Below are 26,821 nucleotides of genomic sequence, written 5' to 3'. Positions count from 1 at the left end.
ATTTCAGACAAGGTAGTGTCCCATCCTACATCCATGAGCATAATGCTACCTTTAAGTAATACATTTAAATGTAAAATAATACATTTATATGTATGATATGTATAAAATTTAAATGCATTTAATGCAGACTGTGCATTGTGGAAAATTGATTCAGGTATATTGATTGTAAGGGTAAAGATTGCAGTGTGTTACGCATGAAAACAGAGTGAATGACAGAAGCCAATGCTATGTCACTGATCACAGAGCTCTGTTGCTGCTGCATTTGATAATAGAGGTCAGTGTGTTTGGTATTACACTTTTTTTGGGAAGAACATGAATTGCTCTAGTTCTAAATTATCTAAGTAGAAAGACTTGAGAACCAAAAATAGCTTACCTTGTAACTAGTGAATTTTTCGATGAAAATATTTACAAATCAACTACATAATACTTTTCCTGTATTACTACCTATCTTTAAAAGAAAATGAAATGCTGGTGCTAAAGTTACATGTATGATGCAGCCTTTCAAACACGACATAGCATCAGTTTGTTCAGAATGACACATATAAACCAAAGTTATTTTTTTGTGCATATATGCTGAAACAATATGATATGCCTTTTAATAAATACATTTAAAGATTTTTCTTTTGCAAATGTTGTCTTCAACTGTTGCAGATGCTAACAAAACAACTGGAGGTATTAGGATTAGCTGAGAAGCCTCAGTTGGTTACTCGCTTTCAGGAAGTTTTCCGATCCATGTGGTCTGTGAATGGTGATTCTGTCAGTAAAATTTATGCTGGAACTGGAGCCCTTGAAGGAAAAGCTAAGGTAAAGTACATTTTATTAACTTTAGCATTATTCAGTATGGGTTTTAAAAAATTCTGTTATTAATATAACAACGATGACATTTTCTTTTTTTAAAATGTGCTTTTGTTTTAATCCTAAAAAAGCAACCAAACAAAATTAACATAAAAAGGTTGGTTATGTTGATAACCAGATCTTGTTTCAGTACATCCATTCTCAGCCATGCCCATGCCTCCCAGATAACACCATTCTGTAGGAAAGGATGAGGCTCAAAACTTTTATTTCTTTAGATCACAGTTCAGAAAAATGTATATTCAAATCAGCTTTAGTTTCTTTGAATATTTCCATTTTTCTGTCTGTACCTGTGCCTCCTATTGTTTCAGTTTCATTCACTATATCTCCTTTCTTTTAAAATGTGATTCACTGGATGTTGTTGTCCATGCTTTTAGTGTTTATTAACAATGTTAAAATTAAACAGGTTGCAGCTGGGTGGGTTTTGTTTGCATGTTCCTCCAGCTATTTCTTTTCAGTTTTGCAATTACTGAAAAAAACCCTAAATTCTGTTTCTACCTTGCTTTCTAATGTTGTGATAACAATTCCATACTACATGACAGTGTAATGCTCTCTTCAACTTGTTTTGTCTTTGTTGATGCCTGAGTTGTTCAGATTTTCTAATGCTGTCTTTTATTTTTCTTCTAACAATGTTGCTTTTTTTGTTTCCATAATTCTCTCTCTTATCAGGTGATACCTGTCGAGACAAACAAGTGTTGAACCATAGCAATTTTTGCCCTTAGTTCCTTCAAGAATTTCTTTTCATACCATTCTTTTTATTCAAGAATGCGCTGCTTCTCATTCCATATTATATACTATGTACTCATAGTCGACAGTTTTGTTTTTCCATCACTTGTTCATTCAAACCATATCAGTGTCCTTCTCTGCACATGTACAAGGCATCGCAGTAGGCTACGTAAAAAGAAAATAAGTAAAATAGACTTGTTGCTTAGTCCACCCTTAACTAGTGCATACAAGACTTTCATTTGGGAATTGCTTGTATTTTAGTATAGAGTGGAATTTGGTTAAAGATATTTAGTTTTATTTTCTTACAAAAATGTCACCCAGACCATCAGGAAAACTACAGTAAGTATTTTATGGGGTGTCTCCCCTTCTGACTTTCTCATTCAACCGTACTTGTTTCTTTTCCTAAAATAATAGTTTTCTGCCATTCATTTGGCTACTTAAATTTTTCACTTTGTAAAATGCGTTTACTGTATTTACACTTCCATTTTTAATGTTTAAAACACAGAGTACATTTACTCTGCTGTCTTTGTAATAACACATGATCCCTGCCCTGGTACAACTGTCAATGAGTACCACATCTCATAAATCAAACACAGCGTCACTGACAGAAGTCCATCTATTCAAAGAGGATCTTTAATCCTTTCAAAGCCATACAATACTTGCCGTTGTTTCAGTGAAACCTGACCAGGTCACTACTCAATGTCTTCTTGAGTACTCTGATAATATATTTTAAAATGTAGTTTTTAAGTTGTTAATTGTAGTCTGATTTCTCAAATGAAAAGTTTGATGGTTGAAATTCTTCCATTTCTTGCTTGTCAGTTTGATTCTTCAAACTCCAAGAGTACTTAGAAGTAAAAAATATGGAAATTTAGGATAGGAGAAAAAATATTTTAACTTTAAATGTGTTAATATACATTTCTATTCTGAAAAGCAGTCCTTTTTAAAGTATTATAATACTCGTTACATCTAACTCCTTACCTACTCTTTCTTTTGCTTTCTCTGGGTTCCTTTCAATTAATTGCCTGATATGTGAATGGTGAGTGTGTTTTTTGGATCATGTCATAAGTTATACATTGTCTGACAGAAAGGGAGCAGCATCCTATTAAAATCCTGTTGCAATAGTATGCTCCCCAACACCTCATCCACATTGTCTTCCAAAAATCACGGTGCCAATTTACTACTACTTATCCTTTGCAAAAGAGCAGTTTCTTTCTTGTTGTCTAGTACAATTCAGAGAACTAAACGATGGGTTAGTTTTGTAGTTTCCTTAAGCTTTTGTCTTTTTTTCTTATGCATTTAAGAGACCTTCATGAACAATGCAAGCTGTAAACTTGGAGTATTTTTTATAATAATATAATACCATGCAGCATCCCTGATGGATTATGGTCTATCTTTCATATACATGCAATAGCGTGTGTTACACCTCACAGGCAAAATACACTTACATGCGTAAGACACAATAAACCATGTAATCAAGAAAATGTCTTTGTGCCTGTCATTGTCAGTGCTGTGTACACAGATTAACACTGCTGGTTTTTGAATCAAGTATGAGACTGCATGACATGTTGATTACATTATCCTCTAGGTGTCTGACCCACAGGGAGTATCTGTAGTAGCAGTACATCTCTTGGAGATTCTTGTTTAGTTCAGGTAGTTGGACACTGTTCTTTTGGAGCACTGTTCAATCGCGCCACTTGTGTGCAGTGTGTGCAACAACAGTGTCTTCGTATGTACGTAGCTGTAGATCAGTGTATATGTTCCTTCTGGGATACTGCATGAGACTTGCATGATATTTTAAAAAGTTAAGGGGTCTTAGTAAGTTGAAGCTATCTCTTTTTTTAACATGGATGTTTCAGAATATGAATTCTGAACTGATATGCTCATATGTGCATATACATACATATTCATGTATCATGACATTTGGACTCAAGTGCTTGCTCATCTCTCACTATTTGGGGAAAAGCCCAAAATCCCGTATCATGATCTAAACATGGCACTGTATCAATTTAATTTTTGAAGACCAAGGGTTTAGGGAAAAAAAAATTATTCCCCTCCCTGCAGTGTTTTGTTTAATTTAAGTAATTTAAACTGGAATAATCTGGTTGTTAGATATGCCTTGAAGGTATTACTGTGTTGTTTAGCATTTGGGGGTGGGGGGGAAAGCACACATAGTCCAGTACGCTCAGAAGAGTTTATTTAACACTTAAAGAAGGAAATTGCCTTAGATTTTTAAATCATTAATGCAGTTTACAAATATGTTACTGAATATTGCCAATGTTATTGTGAGCAGTGTCCAACATAAAATATTTTATACGTGTTCCTCCCTAACAGGCTGGAAAGCTGAAGGATGGTGCTCGTTCTGTGACCAGAACGATTCAAAATAACTTTTTTGATAGCTCCAAGCAGGAGGCCATTGATGTTTTGTTATTGGGAAATACCCTAAATAGTGATTTAGCAGATAAAGCACGGGCTCTCTTAACCACCAGCAGTTTACGCGGTATGTGTCTTTCAGGAATTTAATGTCTGATAACTATTTGGGGTAAGAAAGCTGTATGGAGTCTGTTTTCAAAGCAATATTGGAAAGTATAAATGCTGTTTTATGTTCTGTGGGCTTATTAAAAGATGGAAGTTACTTCTGCTTTACTAATATTACCAAACTAACATGCTGCAGTAATTTCTTTACTGTTTATATTTTGTTGATGCCTGGTGGTGCAATAGGTAAATATTTGTGGAGCATATTTGTCAGAACTTTACTGTAGATGCATGTTAGATATGTTCTGTTCACTTCTTCAAATCCATTTATAGCAGGTGTTAATCATGACAATTATGTGCTGAATTTGGGGAAAAAAATCCTGATTTACTAAAATATTAGGGTTTTTTATTGTTTGCTAAATGTCTTCCTTAATTTGATCTGTCATGTCAGTGAAGAAATTCTCACCATGGTGTTAAACTAGATAGAAAGCATTTATTCTTTTTTCAAGCTTAAGAATGCTGGTATTTATCTTCATTTTGGTTTCTAAGGTACTGAGGAACAAAAGGGGGTTTGGTAATGGAAGAAAATTTAAGATAACAGGAGCTATCAGAAAATTCCTGATGAATGATTTTCCATCACAAAATGTTTTTTTGTGAGAAGTCTTTCCCAGGAATGTGTGCACCACAAAAGCTTGTCAGACTGTGGGTGAAATTCTGCATCAAAATCGGAGATTTCAGTAAGAAACTCTGCTTAGGCAGAGTAGCCATGTGGGACTTGGGTGGCCTGGTTACATGAAGGTGGTTCACCTAATCAGAACAGGGAGCTGAACCACAGCATCCTGCAAACCCCAAACACAGGTGTAGCCTACATGGTCCCCAGGACTTCAGTCGTGTCCCATCCTTCTGCAGGTCTGATGGGCAGGGAAATAGTAAGTGGGCCAGGTGTAGGGCTGTGTTTAGAGCACTCTCCTGGGATATAAAAAATGGAGGAGCTAATTCTTGGGCAAAGAAGGAACTTAAATTTGAGTCTTCTTTCCAAGATCGCAGGTAAGAGTGTCCTAAATGGTGGGTTATTGCCGTTTTTACGGATTAATAATACTCCTAATTTTTCCTCCCCCCCCCCCCCCCCCCCCCCCTTCTCCTGGACACTTCTCAACCTAGAATGAGAAAAATGTGTCAAAGCTTCAGTGTAAATCTGTGGCACAAGAAAAAAAATTCTTGCCCAATTGTAGTCTTCATCTTGTGGGTATTTATATAGTTCCTATGCGGAACCTGAAAGACTGTTTTCCTCTCATTTCTTTACCACAAGGTTTTGTGTTATTGTAACTTTTCCTGTGTCTGAAACCTGCTAAATTGGCCTCACCTCAAAATTAGTTGAAAGTCATTTTCATTTCTTCTCACTTTCTCTGTGAATACAAGCTGTCCTTTCAATACTTGCAGCTCCTCTCAGCTGAGGAACAGTAATCCCTCTTCACTGAACATAATGTCTTTGCATTGTCTGCTACGTGGTGAATTAACTAGAGAGATACTTCATGATATGTAAATCCATTATTAATGAAGCAAAGAAAAGAGAATTTGTTAATATTGTTGTGGAATTTTTTAGATTTTGCAGCATAAAAGATGTGCTTTGACTGATGCAAATGGTTATGTGTAATAAATTGTATATTACATCATGTTCTCTCACATATTGCTGGAAAATTTTAAAAAACAATTACTTATTTGACTAATCTTTTTCTTGTTTCCTTCTTACTGCATCCGTAGTTTCAGAGCAATCATTACAATCAGGTATAGTACAGTAAATTAAGCTGTAAATATCTGAGCAGCTGTTGTTCTTCTCTGGCTTTTTTCTTGTGCCTATTTGCATAATATTTGGTTGTGGGCTCACATTTTCCTAGTAGTGTTTGGATCTGGCATTCCTGTGCCTCAAAATCCCTTAATCCAAGAAAAGCTCTTTAATACGAGGAAAGTGAAAATATAAGGGGTGAAAAATGTTGCAGATGTGCTTGGGTGTGAGTTACGAAAAGAGGCAACGAATTCTTTGGGATTTGTTTTTGCCAATGCTTTATTCTAGCTGTAGGGGAATTTGCTTTTTTATCTGGTTTGGGAGCTTCTGTATTTTTGTTTTGTCTAAATGTTTTGTTTAGGATAAGAGGTAAAACTCTTTAGTACAATTTGTAACTTCATCTTATGTGCCGTTAGAAGGCTCTACCTGTTTGTGTTCTTGCATGAGACCGACTGATTTTGTAATATCTCCCAGCAAAGGTTAACGTTGTACGGGAATGATCTGAAATAACGTGCTGACTCTTGTGTTCTGTGGAGCAAAAGTACAGTCAAAACCACTGAGATACGGTTACCTCTGCATGTGACACAAAATGGAAGTATTATAGCATCTATTTAGGTAAAACTCTTGGTGAAGAGAGGGCCTGAAGAGGGAACTTTATAGTTAACTCCTCATCTTCTACTTTGAGACATTGCAGTAAAATCTTGACCAATGTCTGTGGTGTTGGGCTTAAAATATGAGAGGTTGGCTTTGGAGGATTCAGCAATACTGTGAACATGAAGAAGTGATATGTAATAATAAGAATGCGTAGGGATGAGGCAGTTAAAAGAAAATGACATGAAAGATCTCTTCAATTTAGAAGCTTCTGAAAACTCTTAGTTATTATCATTGTAAGTTAGCAACATAAGCAACATAATGCCTTTGAACTTTGTTTTCAAAATTTTCTAATTCTTAATGAAAATTCTCCTTTTTGTTGTAACTTAAGCTGTTTACATGAAGCTGCTCCATTTGGGGAGATGGGATATATACATATTCCATATTTTTAAGGAAGAGCTGCAAGTACTTGTCAGCTGTGCAATACTTCATCATCTCCTTGTTCCCAGAAACTATTATTTAAAATAAAATATTCCTGATGCTCATATGTTCAGATTTTACTATATGTTGAGAAAATTTAAACGGCAGTTTCTGAGCTATTGCCTTAATAGGGTTCATTGTGCTGCCTCTTGGAAGTAGGTTCAGTGAAACCAGATCAGATGCTTAGTTTCTGGGTGAGAGGAAAAAAGTATGTTCTTAATACCTGGGAAGACAAAGAGAGAGGAGGAGGGAAAGAAACAAGGAAGCTCTTAATAATTGTTCAGACAAATCTCCCATTTTAAGAGAATAGTGAAGTTGTGCACAGTATCCCCTGAATGTGTGTGCTCGGGTAGCAGCCAGTAGCCCTGAGTACTGAAGATTGACATGGGAGGATCCTTGGAAGAAAGCATGAGGATTTGTTCTTGGCTAGATTGTTGTTCAAATCATCTGAAGTATTTAAAGCTTTTTTTTTTTCTTTTTTTTTTTTATTCCCCCCCGCCTTGGAAAACCACTTCAACCATAATCTGTATTTTTGAGCTTTAAATGTCTTTTCCCTTTACATTCATCTCAGCTTTGCTTTTTCTATTAGTGTTTTACTGTATCTACTTAACTCTTACTAAGTACTTAAATAATGAAATCTGAGTCAGAGTTAATACACACCTGAAATTAACTGATTCACTGTCATTTTGTCAGTGTTAAAAACTGTTTATTGGAATAAACAGTCACATTATCATTTATGGTGTTACCATCTAGACTTTATCAGCTTAGCTTATAACTCATGAAGAGTCATACATGTCAACTATTTTTTAACTTCCTGATGTAAGGTTTCACTGTGGGTTTCATCTGGATACAAATTGCATATCTTGAAACATCTACAGTAATTTGGATGTTGTAGTAAAATAGTTCAATCAAATTCAGTTGCACAGAATATCCCACCAAGAATTTTAAATTACTATTCTATTACCTTTGTAGAACTGCTTTCCAAATTTCTGCCTGCCTAGTATGAACAGCAGTTAAAGTATTTTTGCTGCAAAATAACAGAAAATGTAATTGATTGGATTTTTAACGTTGTAGAGTGAGACACAATTTTGTTGAAAAGATAAATAGCTAGAAATGTGAAGGAAAATAATGTATGCAGGAGGGTCAGGAGACCTGAAAAACAGTTGGCTCACTCAGTATTTTGGAAAACAGATGAAAATGTCATCTTTTTTTTTTCTTTTTTTTTTATTTATTCTAATTTAGAAAAAGAGTTATTCTACAATTTAGAAAGCATGCTAGTTTAAAGGTATGAATTTCATTTTTGTAATAAGCATGTTGTCAGTTCACTTCTAAAGTTAGATTCTATCCTGGTAAGATTTTTCACATTAGGGGTTCATGACAATGTCAGGAGTTAAATAGGCAATAACTCATTTTTGCAGCTTTTCTTAAAAGCTGCTTGGTAGCAAATATGAATTACTTGGAGTAACTATTTAAAATTAAGCTGAAAATTGCTAAATTTGCAAAAGAAAAGGAAGGAACTGAAGTGGAGAGAATACAAGTCCAAACGCTGCTTTTAAACTTGCTTAGAGTACTACGAAGGCTAATCTGTGCAGATCTTCAAAGCTGTCTGTGATGCTATTTTGGGTTCCTTGGGTTCAGCTGATCCTTTGGCTGATTTGGGTACTTGTATGTGTCGTGGCTACATTTCTTGGTTTGATTTCTCTTCAGTGGTCAGGTGCTTGGGTAGCTTCTGTCCTTGACCCTCGGAGGCTTTTCTGGCATTTGGTGGACTTCTTGACTTGACTGTTATCTAGTGTGTAGATATATTCAGAAGTAGACTCAGTATTTGGCTCTCACCTGAAGGTGTAAAGTATTGTTGGCTCCTTGCTGTTTTCTTGACTTCATTGACCTGGATTATGATAAGGAAAGCATGATCCCAAGCATGATCTGCCTGTAGTACCCCAAGGAGACGCCGGTCAGTTCATTGTCTTTTATATGTGATTAGCCCATATATGGATATATGATTTGTTCAGCAGTGAAAGATTTCACAAACAACAAATACAATACATTATTTTCTTCTATTGTTTCTTCTTTCAGTCTGTTTCAAAACCATGAGGGCTATAGAATCCCTGATTTTTGTTTTAATTGGGTAGCCAAGATTCTGTAGCAAATTTAAAGGTGGTAAACTTAAAAAGAGTAACTAAAAAGACAACAACAGCTCACTAATCATCCTATTTTGGGGATTTGAATGAAAATATCGTGCCCAGTAGCAGACCATTTTGCAAGACAGCACACAGTGAAGGGAAGAATTCCATCTAATATTGTTGATATGATTCTCACAGTCTCATAACCATAAGAGTATTCAAAATAGGTAAATTAATATCACTTAGGTAAAGTACAATGCAAACAATACTATTTACACCTGATGCAATTTTTATTCCACTAGATGAAAGAAAAAAAGGAGCATAATTTTAAAAAATATTCAGATTTGTTCGTTTGCATTAGGAAATATATCTGTATGAGTATATTATGCAGCTGATTTATGAAGGGACTTTTAAAATCTCTGTAACTCTAGTGTCTGACCATTGAATAATCTTGTTTGTTTGTTTGTTTCTCACAATGCCCTTTACAGATGGTCATTACTCTCTCTCCCATCTGGCAGATAGAAACAAGGCACAGAGGAAGGCTGGTGTGAGAGAGAAATGAGTTTCATTGTTTTGAATCCTAGCCTACTTTCCTCACTAAAGCAGAATTTTAGGCATTCAACTGATCTAAAAAATAATTCAGATTTGTGGCTTAAATAAACATACTCTAATATGATAAAATAATGTACCTTATCTATTTTAATAAATGTAGTATGTCAGTCATTTTTACACTTCTAGAAATTAACATATCTGTAAGTTGTTTTTGTAATGGAGATTGAATTTCATAAATGTAATTGCGAAAATGAGGTAGATATCTGTGTTGGCATGTATGAAAAATAATGGTTTCCACAGAGAATCACAGATAGGGTGAAAGAATGACAGATATTTGTAAAACATATAAATTATGTTTCTTTTCTATATTATTTTTATATCTATTACTTTGAACAAATTACTACTGTCTTTCATTCAGTCAGTATCCTACCCAGACAAGTAATATGTCTGCAAATGTACTTTCCCTTGTGAAAAGCTGCATTCATCTTGCTTTCACAGTTTAACTTTCTATATGTCTGTGCATGGATTTGTTGCCATTTTTTTAAGGGAAAGATCTCATTGCCAAGTTTTCTGAAGAAACATTCTATATAAAAATAATGTCTTTTCAAATGTTTTTGCAGCATCTGTAAAAGTGCTAAAGAGTATGTGTGAAAACTTTTATAAGTATGCAAAACCGAAAAAAATTAGAGTCTGTGTTGGGACGTGGAACGTCAACGGCGGGAAGCAGTTTCGAAGTATTGCCTTTCGAAATCAGACCCTCACTGACTGGCTTCTAGATGCACCAAAATTAGCTGGTATTCATGAATTCCAAGGTAGGATTTGTATTCTATCAATTTTTTCTTGAAAACTCTGATTTTCATAATTAGATCATAAACATTAAAATAGATATATGAGGTCTTAGTTCTTAAGTTAATTATAAACGACAAATAGCTTTTTTAATATTTAAATGCAGATCGCAAAAGCAAGCCTGTAGACATATTTGCCATCGGATTTGAAGAAATGGTGGAGTTAAATGCAGGGAACATTGTGAATGCCAGGTAGGTGATAAAATCTATACAGTACTAGTTTAGTTGATAATGACATTTTTTGAGAAAAGTGTTATTTAAAATTTTTTTCTCCTGTTTTGTAATGGTTGGGATTAGTCTGGATTAATTTTTGACTGTATTCCAGTTCTCTCTGCCAGTTTCTGTGCCAGGATTGCAGACTTCATCTCTGCTTTCCCTAACGTGATCACTTAGATCATGTATAATGTAATCTGAAGGATCCAAACAGTCAGTACTTGACTATATTTTGATTGCACCTTCAGCAGCCCCTCAACTTTTTCCTTCATTTAACACTTTGAAGGAATTTACCTCCAATGCTCGTAGTGTTCCACAGTCTCTGTGCCTTCCTACTGCTGGGAACAGCGAGTCCTGTGAAATTCCTTCCAAAAGTATGTATTGTTGGTATGCCTTTATATAGTGTCTTGCATCAGATTTTGATGTGTATAAAGCAAGGCTTCCTTCCATACTGACAGTTTTCGCTGTCATTCCATGTATTACATGCATATATTATGAGTTTGGATTTTTCACCCCTAGCGGAGTGGGTTATGGAAATATATTTTTACCAGTGGTGGGTGATACCAGTGATGAAGTCTTTTTGTGTAGTCCTAGGATCGTATTCATTTTGTCCATTGTTTTGTCTGCCTGTTTTGCATGTTTTCTGGTGTTTAGCAAGCTTTAACTTACTGGAAAAAGCATCTAAAGCCTATAACACTGTTAGCCTTTGCACAGGCTTTTGTCTTGAGGACAAAGTGGCAGTTTGTCATCCCCTAATTCCACACTGTGTCTGGTTAATGCTGTTTCCAGGTCTGATATTTTTAATTTATATCCAGTGCTAGCTCTGAAAACCATGGTCTATTAAGTCTCCAAGGAAGTTTCTTCTTGATCTAAGACCATGGACATCTCTGGTTTCCAATATTGACTGAGCTCTAGGCTAGGAAGTAACTCCCTAGAAAAATTCTTAGGTTTTGCTCCTCTAGTCTAGCCTCAGAAATACAGGAAAGATAGCCTTGGCTCCTAACATTGTCTGTCATGTTAAGAAAAGTGAGGCAGCATTTTATGAGGCTGAATTTGAAATGATAATGTCATGACGGTCTATAGCCTGTGTCTCTGCTAGGAGGCATTTGAGCACCATTCACAACTTGGCTTTTACTTGCTACCCCAAGGTTTAGTTAAGATTATTGTATGAAGTTTCTAAACTGTTGATCTAGTTGAATATACGTGCTTAATTTGATTTATTTTAAAACTGGCATTTTTAATCTCACTGCTAGCACAACCAATCAGAAGCTCTGGGCTGCTGAACTGCAGAAGACTATATCAAGAGATTACAAGTATGTGCTGCTGGCTTCTGAGCAGTTGGTGGGCGTCTGCCTTTTTGTGTTCATCAGGCCCCAGCATGCTCCTTTTATCAGGTCAGTGAACACACAGCTGTGCCCAAGTTGGGTCACCTTCAGTTTGCTTTGTATTGCAAGCTAACATTCAAGTGTACTAAGAAGCATATGGGGCTCTAAAAGAGCTGTTCCATCTTCTGGGAACTAGTTCCTTAAATTCTTTTATCTTAGTTTTTAAATGCTTCATCAGTTGCCAAGAAAGCTTGAAAAGCTGAAGTGTTATATTGTTACCTGCTCAATAGCTGTTGGCATGTTTTTAAAATAGCCCAGTGGCCTGACTGCTGAAAGAACAATGTGAAAATGTTCTCTTACCAACATAATGTCATATTCAGACATACTTAAAGCTGTTAACTTCTGTGCCATTGTATTTGAAGGTTTAATAGCTGTTTAACTCTTTTAGGGATGTTGCTGTGGATACTGTAAAGACTGGCATGGGAGGAGCCACTGGTAATAAAGGTGCAGTAGCAATTCGGATGTTGTTTCATACATCCAGTCTTTGCTTTGTCTGCAGTCATTTTGCTGCAGGGCAATCACAAGTTAAAGAGAGAAATGAAGACTTCGTAGAAATAGCTCGCAAGCTCAGTTTTCCAATGGTAAGCAACAGTGTTCAAATTCCGTAACAAATGAGAAGTTAAAGCCTTTGAGCTCCAGCAGTGTCACCCAAAAGCTCTATTTATTTTCTTCCCCTCCCCAGATTCCTGTGGAAATCAAATTTCCTTGGGTTAGAGGACTCAGAGATAATTAAGTTCCTACAATTTTTATTAAAATAGATGATTGCAGAAAGAATAGACCTTTCCAGTGCAATGACTGATAGAGATGATGAAGCACGAATTCACTTGCATTAGGCATCAAGGATTTAGCATAGGAAAGAGACCTTATAGATTCCTGACATTCAGTAGAACTTTTGTAAGCACTGGTGTTAATCAGCTATGAGAAAAAAATGGGAAACAGCACTATTTTCAGTACACAAGAATGATTTTTGCTAACTCATTTTAACTGCTTGTTTACTCATTTTTGTCAAGTTGGATTTTACAGTTCTGTACCATATTCTCATAAAGGATTGTCAAACACCACGTAAATACTTGGTAATTTTATCAGTGCAACAAAATGCTTCCTTGAGACTCAAAGTTGTCTTAAATTTTGTAGTCAAACTGTCCTTTGTTAGTTTCTATGGCACTGTGCAGGAGTCTGACATCTTATTTTACAGGGTTTTTTAATTTCTAAATTTGTCCCCATGGTCATGTTTCAGTTTTTCTTGAAAGTACTGTATTCCTACGGTCCCCAGAAACAGTTTCCTAAATGCTGCTTTTTTTAATCTGCCAGTGTATCTGCTTTGATTTACTTAAGGGCAATGGAAAAATCAAAACAAAGAGGGAAGTAAAAGTTCTCACTTCAAAACCCTAGGCTTTGTTTAAACTAACAGAGCCCTTCTGTCTCTCCCTAGCCATGAAAAATGTCTATAACTGAAAAGTCTTCAATTACATCTGAACAATAAAGCCCTCAATTTGCAGTTTGTCAGGATATTGTGCTACAAGATCCCAGGGCTGTGTTTTGTTCTCCTTTGTAACCTCTTTGTGACACAGGTAGCAGACATCACCTTAGAGCAGACTTCTAAAATAGGAGTAGAAAGATAAAGAATTTTAGAATCCAATTCAGATGATTCATGTTTCTTTAGAAATTCAAATTACATAAGAAATGTTACTTCTTCTTTCATACTCTATATGTGTGAATACCATACAGTTAGCTATGTTGTTCTAACCATATGAGCACTAAATACTAACATGTATTTCAGTTGTTCTCATCAGCTAGAAATGATGCATATTTTACAGTTAAAAACTGAATTTCTGCACCTGGAAGTAGTAAATTTGTCACTTGGTTGTTTTTGATCTCATTGTGTGCTTCTGTTTTACAGGGAAGGATGCTCTTTTCCCATGACTATATCTTTTGGTGTGGTGACTTTAATTATCGAATAGATATTCCAAATGAGGAGGTTAAGGACCTAATACGACAACAGAATTGGGATCCCCTTATAGCAGGAGACCAACTTATCAATCAGAAAAATTCTGGACAGGTATCTTAAAAATGTTACCGCACTTAAGAATGCTTTATTTTTCTTTTGGCTTTAGCAGTTTTCTGTGGTGCTTCTGTAAATCTATGTCCTCAAGCATGTTTTACTTCCCACTTTCGTCCAGGTAGTAGTATGGAAGGGTGGGACATAGCAACATTTAGTAACTTACTGGTAGCAACTGACCTGAAGACGCAGTGACACAAATACAGTGACTAGCTGGAGAAGCGAGGTTTTTCCTTCTCTTCTGAAAAAAAAAGGAAACTCTATCATCTTTTTAGAACATTGTGTTGGAGTTTACTAATTATAATATTTTTCTTTTTATCAGGTGCAACTATTTAAAAATATTTATAGAAGTTCTTTTGGTAATGTTATTGTTTACTTTAAATTGCTGCAGTAATAGGTCTAATGCTGTTACTGTCATGCTGTTGGAAAAAGGAATAGTCCAAACAGTAGCCTTTTTACTTACAAAGAAAAGGAGTATGGAATAACAAAGTCTGAAGACAGCTTCAGATTTTAGATTTTTAGGGTTTCTTGGGAGGCAGCATGTGGCAATTGAAGGAATATTTGTAATGAATCAAATTTTGTGTGAAAGTGTGTATTCCCTCATTCCAGCTTTATATGGGAATGCTGTAGATGGTAAAATGAGAGACAATCCTCTGTTGTTAGTTTTGTCTGCTTGCCAGCACTTTGATCGTAAGCAGTGTTTTTTCTGAATTAGAGTTCTCTTCCATTTGTGCTAGTGTCTTGTGCACCAGAACAGGAGGAAAAACACTTGATAGTTTTTAATTTTTTTTTTCTATAGCCCAGTTCCTAGAGAAAAAGAGACTTAAGTTCAAATGGGCAGACAGCATGATTGTCTGTTAATTCGACCAAAACAAGAGCGGTGTAGAGGTCTTGAAGACACTTAAAGCAGTTATAAAGGTGGGAAGATCTATGGAAACTACCAGAATACGAAAAAGACTTAAAATAGTCTCCTGGCTGGGGAGAAGAAGGGGTAGTATTGCACTGTTGGGGTAATATTCCATTGTTTGGAAGTGTCTGCCTGGGCAGTAGGGGGTATCAGCTGGCTAGCAAAGGTAGCTCCAAGGTTGTTGCATGTGGCTGTTAACTGGTGTATCTGCTGTTCAGGAAAGGCATTTACATAGCAATTTTCTCTGTAAAAGTAGGTTAAGGAATAATTACCAAAGGCAAAGAAATTAATAAATTGTCTCAGACGCTGCGGATCTTCTGACATTCTGACATTGATCTTCTGACATTGATATTTAAATTGACTGGATTCCAATTTATATTTCCAACAAGAAAAGCAGGCTAACCTTGTCATTTGATGCAGACTTGACTGTAAAATCTAAGTTAGATTTATGTTTTACAGATCTCTGATGTGAAGTAAAACTGCCCATACAAGATTAAACTCAAGACTGGAGCTGGTTAAGTTAACTAAAGGGTTTTAGCTTATGTCTAGTTTAAACACTTAAGGAGCGAGCGAGCAAATCTCCTGGCCTTCTAGGGTCTTGTGTCAGCTGGCTGTATCTGTTTATGTTGCAAAGTACCTAACGGATTTTTTTTATTCCTTTAAATTGACTCTGTATCTCTAAATGCCATACGTACTCTTGGCAGGTAATTTCACATAATATCTCTTTTTATTCTGTTTTCCTATTCACTTGAGAAGAAATGGTGATATTATCTCTCTAATCTTTCAGTTCATATTGAATGTATTAAGGACTCTCTATTTTTCTTTTTTCTTTTTTTTTTTTCTTCCTTAACTCCTATTTATTGGTGGGGCATCTTGTATCAATTTGGGGGAATGCTTTGCATGTTCACATAGGTACATAAAATATAAACCTTAATTCCCAACTTTTGCTGACACATGAGCAACTAACCAGCTAATTAAAGTGCTATGAACAGCATCTGTGTTCTGGATGACCTCAAGTTCTGAATGACATTGGAGGAACAGTAGGTTGCTCATGAGCCTGGGTTTAAAGATAAAAATGTTGACATACTTTTGTTTAATGATGATCTGTCTGGGTCACTATTTAGTCTTAGTGGCAAATGTAGAATGTTTTCAGCAGATAAATTTTGGAGAAGGATTCATATTATCAAATGACTATTTTTTTTTTCCTTTTGAGATGTGTATAGAGGGTTTTCACTGTTAGAAAAGAGAATTCTGATTAGTTTCAAGCTGTTTCCCATCTGTTTCTGTCTTCTGGCATGACACATAACTGCTTTGTTTCTTCCAGATTTTTAGGGGATTTTTAGAAGGGAAAATAAATTTTGCTCCTACATACAAATATGATCTGTTTTCTGATGACTATGACACCAGTGAAAAATGTCGCACACCAGCATGGACAGATCGTATTCTTTGGAGAAGAAGAAAATGGCCTTTTGACCGATCAGGTTTGAGTGCTTCCTTAAATTGTTTAAAATATTCTTTTAACTGGCTTATAGAATCTATTTAGTGACATTCACAGTGCCAGTGATTCTGAGCTTCTATCCCTGACTTTGTATGAGACAGAAAGCTTATAATAGCATCTGCAATAAATGCAGTGACACTGAACAGGAGGATCAAGAATCAGATACCAGTTACTGATATTTCAGTAGTTCAAAAGGAACTTATATTTTTTTTCTGTAAAACACTTGGTTTTGGTTTACTTTCTTTTTTATCTTTTTACAAATAGCTTATTTTTAAAAGCATATTCTTGCAATCACTGTGTTTTTCCCCTTTTGTTTTCATTAATACTGAATGTAGCTGAAGACCTGGATCTTCTGAATGCTAGTTTTCACGATGACAGTAACGTCCCTTATACATGGAATCCTGGTACTTTGTTGCACTATGGAAGAGCAGAGCTGAAGACATCTGATCATAGGTTTCAGTTTTATTTTATACATTACTTCCTAATCATTGAAGATTTAATATGCATGTTATATATTTTGTTGCTCAGATACTCTGCTTACAGGTTTTTCTCATGTATTTTTTTCCAAGGCCTGTGGTTGCCTTGATTGACATCGACATATTTGAAATTGAAGCAGAAGAGAGACAAAAAGTTTATAAGGAGGTGATTGCAATGCAAGGACCACCTGATGGTACTGTAATGGTCTCCATCAGAAGTTCTTCAGCAGAAGAAAACTATTTTGATGATAACTTGATTGATGATCTTCTTCAAAAATTTGCAAGCTATGGTGAAGTTATACTTATAAGGTTAAAGACTTTTTACATTTAATCTCTATTCCTCTTCATTGTTCCCACCTATTTCCTGAATAAAGTTACTTTCTTAGTGGGCATTTCAGTTATGATCTGCTTTATTTTTAACATTTAGATTTCAACTTTAATGTCTTTACAGTTGAAAATTAGTTTTACATACCTGTATGTGTCTCAGCTTTCAGACTTAATTTTTCCAGATACTCTTTATTTTTGAGATAGAGTATCATACTGACTTTGTCAGAAATCAGTCAGAGTTAAAATTTGTTATTTATGTAATTTTCTACAAAATTCGTATTCTAAAATTAGGTTAGTAGTTTTAGATGAATTGAAGATGAGAGGATCCCTGTGAATGTTGCATTTTCACGAAGTTGTTAATTGAACTATAAGTGTTCTGGTATTTTGTGGTATTTTGTTTGGGTTTGGGGGGGGCTTATTTTGTTTTGGTTTTTTTCAGAAGACTAGGAGCATAGTCCCAAGTCCATAATGTGATGTAACGTGGAACACCTAATTCAAATATCTAACCTGTAGCCACACAATTACTATTGAATGTGTAACTGTAGTCACATAATTTTTAAGAGAACAATGCTTTCGCTGTGTGATATTTACCTGGTTCTCTTTTGCCTTTTTTTTTTGGTTGTTGCAAGGATACATTCAGTTAAAACTTATTAGCCAATTATATATATTTTAATGAACTTAAAAAAATAATTCTTCTCCTTCAAGTGAAACATTGAAAAACCTTTAAGATAAGAGACTTCAAAACTTGGTAGGTAGGATAAAGTATTTTAATTATTGTTTCCGATGGACTTTGCAGGTTTGTGGAAGACAAGATGTGGGTAACATTTTTGGAAGGAAGCTCTGCTTTGAATGTTATGAATTTGAATGGTACTGAGGTAATGTAAAAATTACTGAACTTTCATATAGCAAGAGAAAATCCAATTTTTTAAAGAATACTTGGGTAGGTTGTGGTTTTTGTTTGTTTGTTTGCTTTTAATTCTTAAAAGTTTTTCATGTTCCATACTAGACTGTTGCATCTAATTTTTTTTTTTTTTTTTTTTACTTTTGATAGCCACATAGCATTATGTTGAGTTTCAAAAGCCAGCTTAGAGAAGTACCAAACTTAATTTATTTTTAGGAGGAGGACTGTTGGAGAAATGAATATCCCTTATTGAGTGGCATCTTCTTCAAATGAGGGATTTTTAATTGGTTGTTGTTTTTTTAATGATTTAAAAAGCAGAGTTTTTACCTTGTTTGTAGTATGAACCAGTTTATCATATTTATAGCCTGCAATTATTTAAAATTCAGCACTCATGTACTGCAATCACTTTAAAATGTCAAAATTTCAGCTCTCATTGACTTTTGTAGGGCCAGGATTTAATATTTGTAAAAATTTTAATTTTCATGTTCAAATTTTTGCTGATCTGTGTTCCTGTTAAGACTTAGATTCTGTAATGTGATGTTTGCAGATGGATCCTTGCATCAGCTGAGAGTTTCACTGACAGTCGATGCAGGATAGGGGCTCAGTGTCATGTGTCAGTTTGCAGAATGAAGGCCTGCTGTTTTATCAGTCTCTAAAAATGACTTTATTAATGTAGTTTATAAGCAAGTCTGTTTTTCTTTACAAAGAGTAGTGTTTCTGTTGGAATAAAGAAACCAGAAGCTTTCCTGTTAACTGAAAAGGAAAATCTTATGAGACAAGTTGTTAGTTTTTCCTAGAAAAATATTAAATAGTTGTTATTAACAGTTTAAACTACGTAAATGTACTTAATTACCAAAATGAAGTGAAAAGCATGATTTTTTTTTTGATGTGTCACCGTCATTGTTTAGTCCCAGAAATTCTGATAACCTTATTTGTGATATTTTCAGTAATTTTTTTTTTCTTTTTAAATCTAGAATGCTGAATTTTAATGTTCCTACTCTTAACAATTTCTGTTTTGTGCACACCTTTTTCACAATTCAGCTACTAGGAAGGATTATAAACATAAGCTTGAAAAATCCAGATTGGATCAGAAGTTTAGAAGATGAAATGAATTTAGAGAAGATTAATATTGGGCTGCCTTCATCGACAAGCTCCACTTTGCTTTGTGAAGATGCTGAGGTTACTGCAGACTATGATATGGAAGGTTTGTTGAAATAAAGTATTCCTCATTTTGAAATGCTTACAGTCCTAAATAATGCGGTTAATTTAATGCTTATATTAATACTTTAATTTAACAAGTTTATGCCCATCTAAAATATAAATTGAAATCCCGTTACATCCAACAGTATCTTGACAACTTGTTGAGCAGTGTCAGTTTGCCCTTTATCTCTAGGTTTTACTAATTGGCTGACATTCTCTTTATCCTTCTCACTTTATCCTGTGACCTACCCTCTCAGGGTTACTTCATTCAGGCAACTTTTACTGTTGATGGAGACACCCTATAAGCAGGATATACACAACTTCAGAGTGCAAAGCAATTATTTTTTTGCCAATACACATAATAGATTAATAGGACTAATGAACTCCCATGCTAAGCATTGATATGCTTACCACCCCCAAGAAGACACCTGGTGAGTCTTTGACAGGCAGGCAAATACGAGTCGGGCAAGGAAACCTTCAGGCTCTGTTGCTCCTTGGAACAGGCTGATCATCAGCACTGATGAGTTGCTGTTTTCCGGTTCCCTGTTTTTTGTCAGTTTTGGTTTTTCCCTGAAGGGTTTTTATATCTTTTCATGTCATACGTTTCTAGCAGAATTCTCGTGCTGCTGGGTATCACTGTTGCAGCAATTGTGCCTCTGCATTTTTGCTTTTCTTTAACTTGCATGTTTCTAATCTACGTACTTTGTCACAGCTTATTTTTTAATCTATTAATTAATTTTTATGAAAGGTCTGCTTCACTCTCTTCTCTACATTAAAATATATTCTTCTTATATCCTTGGCAAGTAAAATAGCTGTTTTTCGAACAGCAGCAAAAAAACCCCCACACCTTTCCTGCTGACACTTCCTGTGTGTATTGCATTTCCATATGTATTTTACAGGGTCGTTTTTTTGTTATTTCTTGAACAGATGTACTTTCTAGATGTAGTCATTGCTTCTATATTGATTTATTCTAAGTTTGAGTAGTTCATTTGCTTTGAATTTCTATCCAAGCTCCTTAGTGGCAAACATTGCGTTGCAAAAGTGTCAAGAAAAGAGATGGCAGCTATGTATACTGGAAACAGTAGACTAAGGGGTTTTTTGTAAAGGTATTTCATAAAGGAAGATATGTTTTGGTAAAGGTAGAGATATGGGAAATCTGTATGAAAAGTTGGAATTTGCATTAGTCCCAGTGTCATAAGATACTTCATCTGTTTTCCAATGCAGGTAGGAAAGAGGACTCTAACAGTTTAGACGCCTGTATGATTGGTTGATTTTATTAATAGTCCTACGTGAAATGGTGTGATTCCCTTAAAATGTGACATCTCAAATCCACAAGACTCTTAAATCAAGAGCTAATGTCTAATTAGCAGCCTGGTTACTCTGTTACTGCTGAACAGTGCAGAGTTGAAGCTGGAACTTCTGTAGAACATTGTGTGTCATTTTATGTACCTGAGGAGACAGAAACCTAGAAGTTATGGAAGAAAGGATTACTGTGGTCTTATTGGAGTGTGATGGGATAATTGCCTATTTTAGGCATTTTGAGTATCAACATACAAATATTCTAAATTGGCAGTTTACTTTTCAAAGGCATGTCCATGTTGAACCTTTTTTTTTTTTAAACATTCCACCTTTTCAAACAGAAGGTACTACAAATAGCAGATATCTTGAAATCCCCTGCCCAGCCTTCTGAAGGATGATAAGTGAAGCTTGCCATCTATTGCAAACCAGGGAAATAATTTTTGCAAAGGTGGTCTTTGTTGTCCTGGTTTCAGCTGGGATAGGGTTAATTTTCTTCATAGTAGCTGGTAGAGTGCTGTGTTTTGGATTTAGTATGAGAATAATGTTGATAACACACTGATGTTTGAGTTGTTGCTAAGTAATGTTTACACTGGTCAAGGACTCTTCAGCTCCCCACGCTCTGCCAGGTGCACAAGAAACTGGGACGGGGCACAGCCAAGATAGTTGATCCAAATTGGCCAAAGGGCTATTCCATAACATATGACATCATGCTCAGTATGTAAACCGGGCGGAGTTGGCCGGGGAGTAGCAGTTGCTGCCCGGAGACTGGCTGTGTGTTGGTCAGTGGGTGGTGAGCGGTTGCATCACTTGGTGTCGTGTCGTGTGTGTGTGTGTCCCCCGCCCCGGGTTTTGTTCCTCTCTCACTCTCTCTTTTGTTGTTTTCCTTTTCATTACAAATTATTATTATTATTGTTGTTGTTGCTATATTTTTTATTTTTCCCAATTATTAAACTGTTCTTATCTCAACCCACAAGTTTTCTTACTTTTGCTCTTCCGATTCTCTTCCCCCATCCCACCGGGAGGGGAGGGTGAGCGAGTGGCTGGGTGGTGTTTAGTTGCTGACTGAAGCTAAGCCATGACATTTGTAAAGCTAATTGTTTCTTAGATTAAGCAACATTACAGTTGCTGTTATTATAATTACCTCTAATAGATATCTATAATATATATTGTGCATTTGGAGTGTTTTCAACTGGTTTGGATACATATGCATTCTTCATGTGTAATTTTATGATGCAAGAATCGTACTTTGGTTGTTGAGCTAATTCCTTGGAACTTGAGGCCTTTTTGCAGAAAATCCCATGCCCAGAATCAGTTTATAATTTCTCGACTTTTTAAAATAAGTAACTATTGTTTCCTTTATTTTACATGCTTTTTCTTTTTTTGGGGTGGGGTTTGTTATTTAGGAGACATTGATGACTATAGTGCTGAAGTAGAAGAAATCCTTCCTCAGCATCTACAGCCAACTTCAAGTTCTGGTCTTGGAACCTCCCCAAGCTCTTCGCCACGTTCCAGTCCCTGTCAATCGCCTACGCTGTCAGATGGACCTACGCTCCCAGTGAGACCGAGCCGAGCACCAACCAAAACTCCTGGACCACCTGTTTCCACACACAGTGTGTATTACATTGCTCAACTGCCTCTGTTACTACTACACAATCTGGCAGCTGTATGGCCCAGTGGTAGAATACTAGCTTATACATTATTTTTAATAGAGCTTTTAGATTAATATAAAAGGCTATTCTTGTCCTTATCTAGCATTTTACGCATAAACAGCCTTAGGCAAATCACCTCATTCATTGTGTCTTGGTTTTCCTAATGGGCAGTGGAAGAGCTTTGTTTCCTGAGTCTTATTTAGTACACTGTCCACTGATCTATACTGCTGCGAACTACCTAACTTGCTCTAGTTCTTTAGCATTTCATCATGAAAGAGACATCTCAAAAAGTTATGTTATTAATAGGCTAAGTTGATTAGTTTGAAACCTCTGTTCAAAAATTCTGTTGCAATGTGTGAGTATAATCCTAGTTCACTTTAGTCATACTCTTCAAATACAGCCCATTCAGCTGTAATATGTGAATTGTAATCAGTAGATTTGTAAAGTTGGTGTATAATATGAAAGCTTCTGTTTAAACGCTATTTTAGTGACAAAGTGGACATTTAGAATTAGTGTTTGGAATGGCTTCTAGAACAGTTTATTTCAATGTAATTTGGAGTAACTTTACAAAGACTCCTAAAATGCCTTCTGAATTCCCCTTGTAACATTTTTTTCCAAAGCACTGAGTTCACAGATAAGGGTCAAAATAAAAATTTGGAACTCTGCAGTTTGTAGGAATGTCCAGGATTCCATGAAAAGCATATACTGATAAAAGCATATGAGACAAAAATCTTGGTTTAGGAAATCTGCTTCTTTTCACCATTGGTTTATTCCTCTTGTTTTCCCTCTCTCAAAAACTTCTGTGTCATTGTTTCCAGAGCTGGGGACTGACTGTCCTCTTCGTGAAAATAACATACTATTAGAAAAGCTTTACTGTGATTAGAATGTACACATGATTAATTTTTACATTGTTTTCTGTCACGTTCTTCAGCTGAATTTCAGCTTGGTAGCCAGCAGAAAGAGTCTTCTCAGAGCTTGGAGCCTAAGCGTCCTCCACCACCTCGCCCCGTTGCTCCTCCTGCACGCCCCGCTCCACCGCAGAGGCCGCCTCCACCATCAGGTAATGCGGTGATGTATATCAGATGGTCAGGAATATTTTGTTTCAAGTCTGTGAGATGAACTTTGAAGTCCACACCCAAACTACATATTGTATTGTTGGTTTGGGGCTCAATGGAACATACCATTTTTTCACTAAAATGTTTAGTTGGTACATTTAATAGGAGTAACAGCATGGGAAATAACAACATTTTTCAGTACCATTTAAATATTATTGCCTTTGCTTGGTGAATAAGTTTTAAAATTTTTATAAACTTATTTTCACAGTTTAAAAATGTGGGCTTCCTACAGCCATGTTTACTCAACATATTCATTTTTATAGCATCTTCATTTTTTAAATAAAAGATAAATAATCTTGTGCATTCATTGATTTATATTCCTTTAATTTTGGCATTGGTATGTATGCATTTTATCCTGTCCAAGTTTTTAATGTAGAGTTCATCTGGATCATCTGAAAATGTAAACAATTGAGCACTAAGAGAAACTGGATGTTCAGAAGCATATGGGCAACATAGTTTATAACAAACTGACCCTTGTCATTTTTAACTTTCTCATTCTTTTTCTTCCCTCTTACTGTACTGATATTTTTCATTATTGCTGCATTCATTTCTTAAATACTGTAAGGCGGTAGGAGTCCTGCACCTGCTAGAAAAGAATTTGGAGGTAATGATTTTAATTGTTTTTGCATATGACTACGTAGCAAAACTACTATGGTGGTCTGTTGTGACAATACTTATGATGATGTCCAAAGGTATAAAAATGGACAATTCTTGAATGTCAATGTAGTTTCTTTCTCAGGGTTTGTATCCCCTTCTGAATTACATTCGACTTTTCAGTGAAAAAATATTTCTCCAGAAGTTGGTACATTATAGTCAGAGAGATTAAAGTTGTTCCAGGTTTTTACTACTTTGTCCTGGTCAAAATATACCCTGCTAACTTTTCTGTGAAATCAGGAACTAGTCTTTAGTTGTGAAAAGGCTAGCTTTTTTCCTCACAGTCCATGACAAGGAGCATTGTAAAATGGATTGTGATTGTAGCTACTTGCAGTGATTATCCACTAATTGTTCAAGTTGAAACTACTGCTAGTCTGGCCCAGTCTCCCCCAGATAATCACCAGTTAACAGAGAGCTCCAAATCACTGAGGTCTATTTGTCTCTAAGCTGAACACTGCAGATGGGTAGTTTATTTTCTGTTTACGAGTCTGAAATGTGCTCCTAGAGACATGAAACATCCTCCATAGCTCTTGGAACTAGCGTGTACTTCAGAAACACAAACTTAGCAAAGGAATTTATTCCGTTACTTTGAAGGCACTCGAGAGCTGCAGGTCTTTGCAAAGTACCAAAATCCTGAAATAATTCTCCCCTAATTCCTTCCCTTTTGATAATGCTGAGGGCCTTATCACCCTTCAGGCTAGTTTTGTTTTTTTCTAGCTTGATCTGGTTTTGCATGTAATAACAACTCACGCGTTCTCAGAAGCACCACTTCTTGAAACTAATCTTTGTCCTTCTTTGTCACATGCTTCATAGTTGAGCTTAAATCAGCTCATTAATACATGGGATGGAGTGAGAATAGTTAGTGGCTCTGAAATACTTCCTTAACGGCTTTTCAGACACTGCCACTCAGTAGGAAAGATGTGTTTTTGAGAAAATAATTCAAAAGTTTTGAGCAATCTCAGAAAATAAGTAAGCTATTTTACATAGAATATAAGTATCAGCTAACTTATTCTGATGTCAGGTGGAGATGTGCCTGGCTCTTAGATACAGTTGAGGGGAGGAGGTTATTATGCCAAAGGCATAATATTTCAAATTAGTTAAAATGCTTAAGTTTTAGAAAATAGCCACTTTATACATGACGTGCAACGTATGCAAGATTTAATTCATTGTACTAGTTAGTCCTATATAGTTTTATGTGCACTGACACAATCCCGTTTGCCTAGTTTGTCTCAACTGTGCAAAGACTAGCCTTCTTTTTTTTACCCTCTTTCCCAAAATAGCTTTCCATAAAGAATTGTAACTTGCATAAAACTTCCTTTTTATGCAATCTTTGAAAAGAAATTGTAGTATATTTTTTTCATATATTATTCTGACCTAAAGCTCGTCCCACTTTTTCTATCCTCTTCATTTTCCACTCATGGCATACATTTATAAGGCATAATGCTTTACTTTTCAGCGGTACCTGAGCTCAGCTCTGAGCGAGCTAGCACAGGACTGGAAGCAGTATAAATGTCATAGTCTGTTACTATGTTTGGGGAAACGGCATCTGTTTCTCTTACCTAGAATGAAGGCTCTTAGAGCACTGTGAAAATAGCCCTGTGTACTGTATAAGTGTTTCAAACTTTGTTTTTAGACTCCTGTAGCGCATGCAAAGTGACATTGATCATGTCTTTAAAATGTGCATTTTAAATGTTACTTTTTTTTTTTTGCTCATGTGTTTTAACTTTTTTTTCCTGAGTGCTTCACTCCCTTCAATGTCCATAACATTTCTTCTAATGGCTCAGTATGCTTTGAAGATGGGAGCAGGATTTGGGCACCTAAGTTTTTGAATTTTTTAGAGTTTGGTCATATTTTACATCAGAAGTAACTCAGAATTCAAGGAAACAAGGCTATGTACTCATTGCAGGGGTTTGCAAAGTGTAGACTTTTCACCTGCTAATACGAAAGATTTCCACTGAGGATTTTATAAGCTCTCAGTTGTTTATAGTTAAAAATTAAAATGTTGCACTCTGTTTACCCAATATTTTTTTTTAATACATTACAGAGTAAATTCTTACAGAACATTAAAAATTATAAAGGCTGCTAATTGTCAATTACTTGAAGTTAAAAAATAACATTTGTTTTGGGGTTTTTTTCCTTTAATAATATTAGTCAGACTTTTCCCGATTAATTAGGAAAGGCTTATAGTTGTTTTTTATCATTGGTTTAAACTGTTAAAATGGGGTTAAGATTGAGAGAATGCACAGTATTTTCAGTATATGCAATAATTTGGGTAAAATGCATTACATTTTCACTGTGATTATCCTCCAAAGAAATAAAATAAACCTAGAAAATACAGTAATAAAGTTGAGATTAAAAGAAGTGCAAGTATGTTAAGCTATGAAAATACATGCACCCAAGCAGCAAGTACTTGTTAGTATACACTGATACTTACAGTCACACATTAAACATAGCCTTGCAAGAACCATTCAACATCTTTAGTTTTCCCCTGTAGCCTTTTTTTTTTTTTTTTTTTTTTTTTTCAGAGCAGAGTTCAGGTTGTTTGGGTGCATTAGGGTATGGCAGTCATTTTGAAAAAGTTTTTTCTGTTGTCTTTTTTTGGTTTTGGTTTTTTTAAATACGGGGAAGAGCACCTTCCTTGTTTTCTTGCTGAAGAAGGAATGTTCAGTAATGGAGGAAACAAGAAGCCTTAATGCTAAAACAGTAAATGCATT

General features: G+C 35.5%; 1 protein-coding gene across 5 annotated transcripts in view; it reads left to right on the top strand.

Moving 5' to 3' along the window:
- The window catches only part of SYNJ1 (synaptojanin 1), a 67,981-nt gene that overhangs the window by 24,909 nt on the left and 16,251 nt on the right, over window positions 1–26,821 (top strand). For 4 of the 5 annotated variants that reach the window (XM_075517521.1, XM_075517528.1, XM_075517546.1 and 1 more), the window contains 14 exons: window positions 652–804; window positions 3,910–4,075; window positions 10,200–10,391; window positions 10,532–10,616; window positions 11,891–12,031; window positions 12,411–12,603; window positions 13,923–14,081; window positions 16,313–16,469; window positions 16,822–16,939; window positions 17,056–17,271; window positions 18,086–18,164; window positions 19,232–19,394; window positions 22,093–22,299; window positions 23,270–23,398. In XM_075517521.1, coding sequence (XP_075373636.1) covers window positions 652–804; window positions 3,910–4,075; window positions 10,200–10,391; window positions 10,532–10,616; window positions 11,891–12,031; window positions 12,411–12,603; window positions 13,923–14,081; window positions 16,313–16,469; window positions 16,822–16,939; window positions 17,056–17,271; window positions 18,086–18,164; window positions 19,232–19,394; window positions 22,093–22,299; window positions 23,270–23,398 — 2,158 coding nt within the window. Of the gene's footprint in view, window positions 1–651; window positions 805–3,909; window positions 4,076–10,199; window positions 10,392–10,531; window positions 10,617–11,890; window positions 12,032–12,410; window positions 12,604–13,922; window positions 14,082–16,312; window positions 16,470–16,821; window positions 16,940–17,055; window positions 17,272–18,085; window positions 18,165–19,231; window positions 19,395–22,092; window positions 22,300–23,269; window positions 23,399–24,018; window positions 24,058–26,821 lie in introns of all 5 variants that reach the window. The other variant, XM_075517556.1, reaches the window with a different exon arrangement.

The sequence above is a fragment of the Mycteria americana genome, chromosome 1 (assembly GCF_035582795.1).
Source record: "Mycteria americana isolate JAX WOST 10 ecotype Jacksonville Zoo and Gardens chromosome 1, USCA_MyAme_1.0, whole genome shotgun sequence".
Lineage (NCBI taxonomy): Eukaryota > Metazoa > Chordata > Aves > Ciconiiformes > Ciconiidae > Mycteria > Mycteria americana.
The sequence above is the reverse complement of the archived record's forward strand: the minus strand, read 5'-3'. Positions and strand labels throughout refer to the sequence as shown.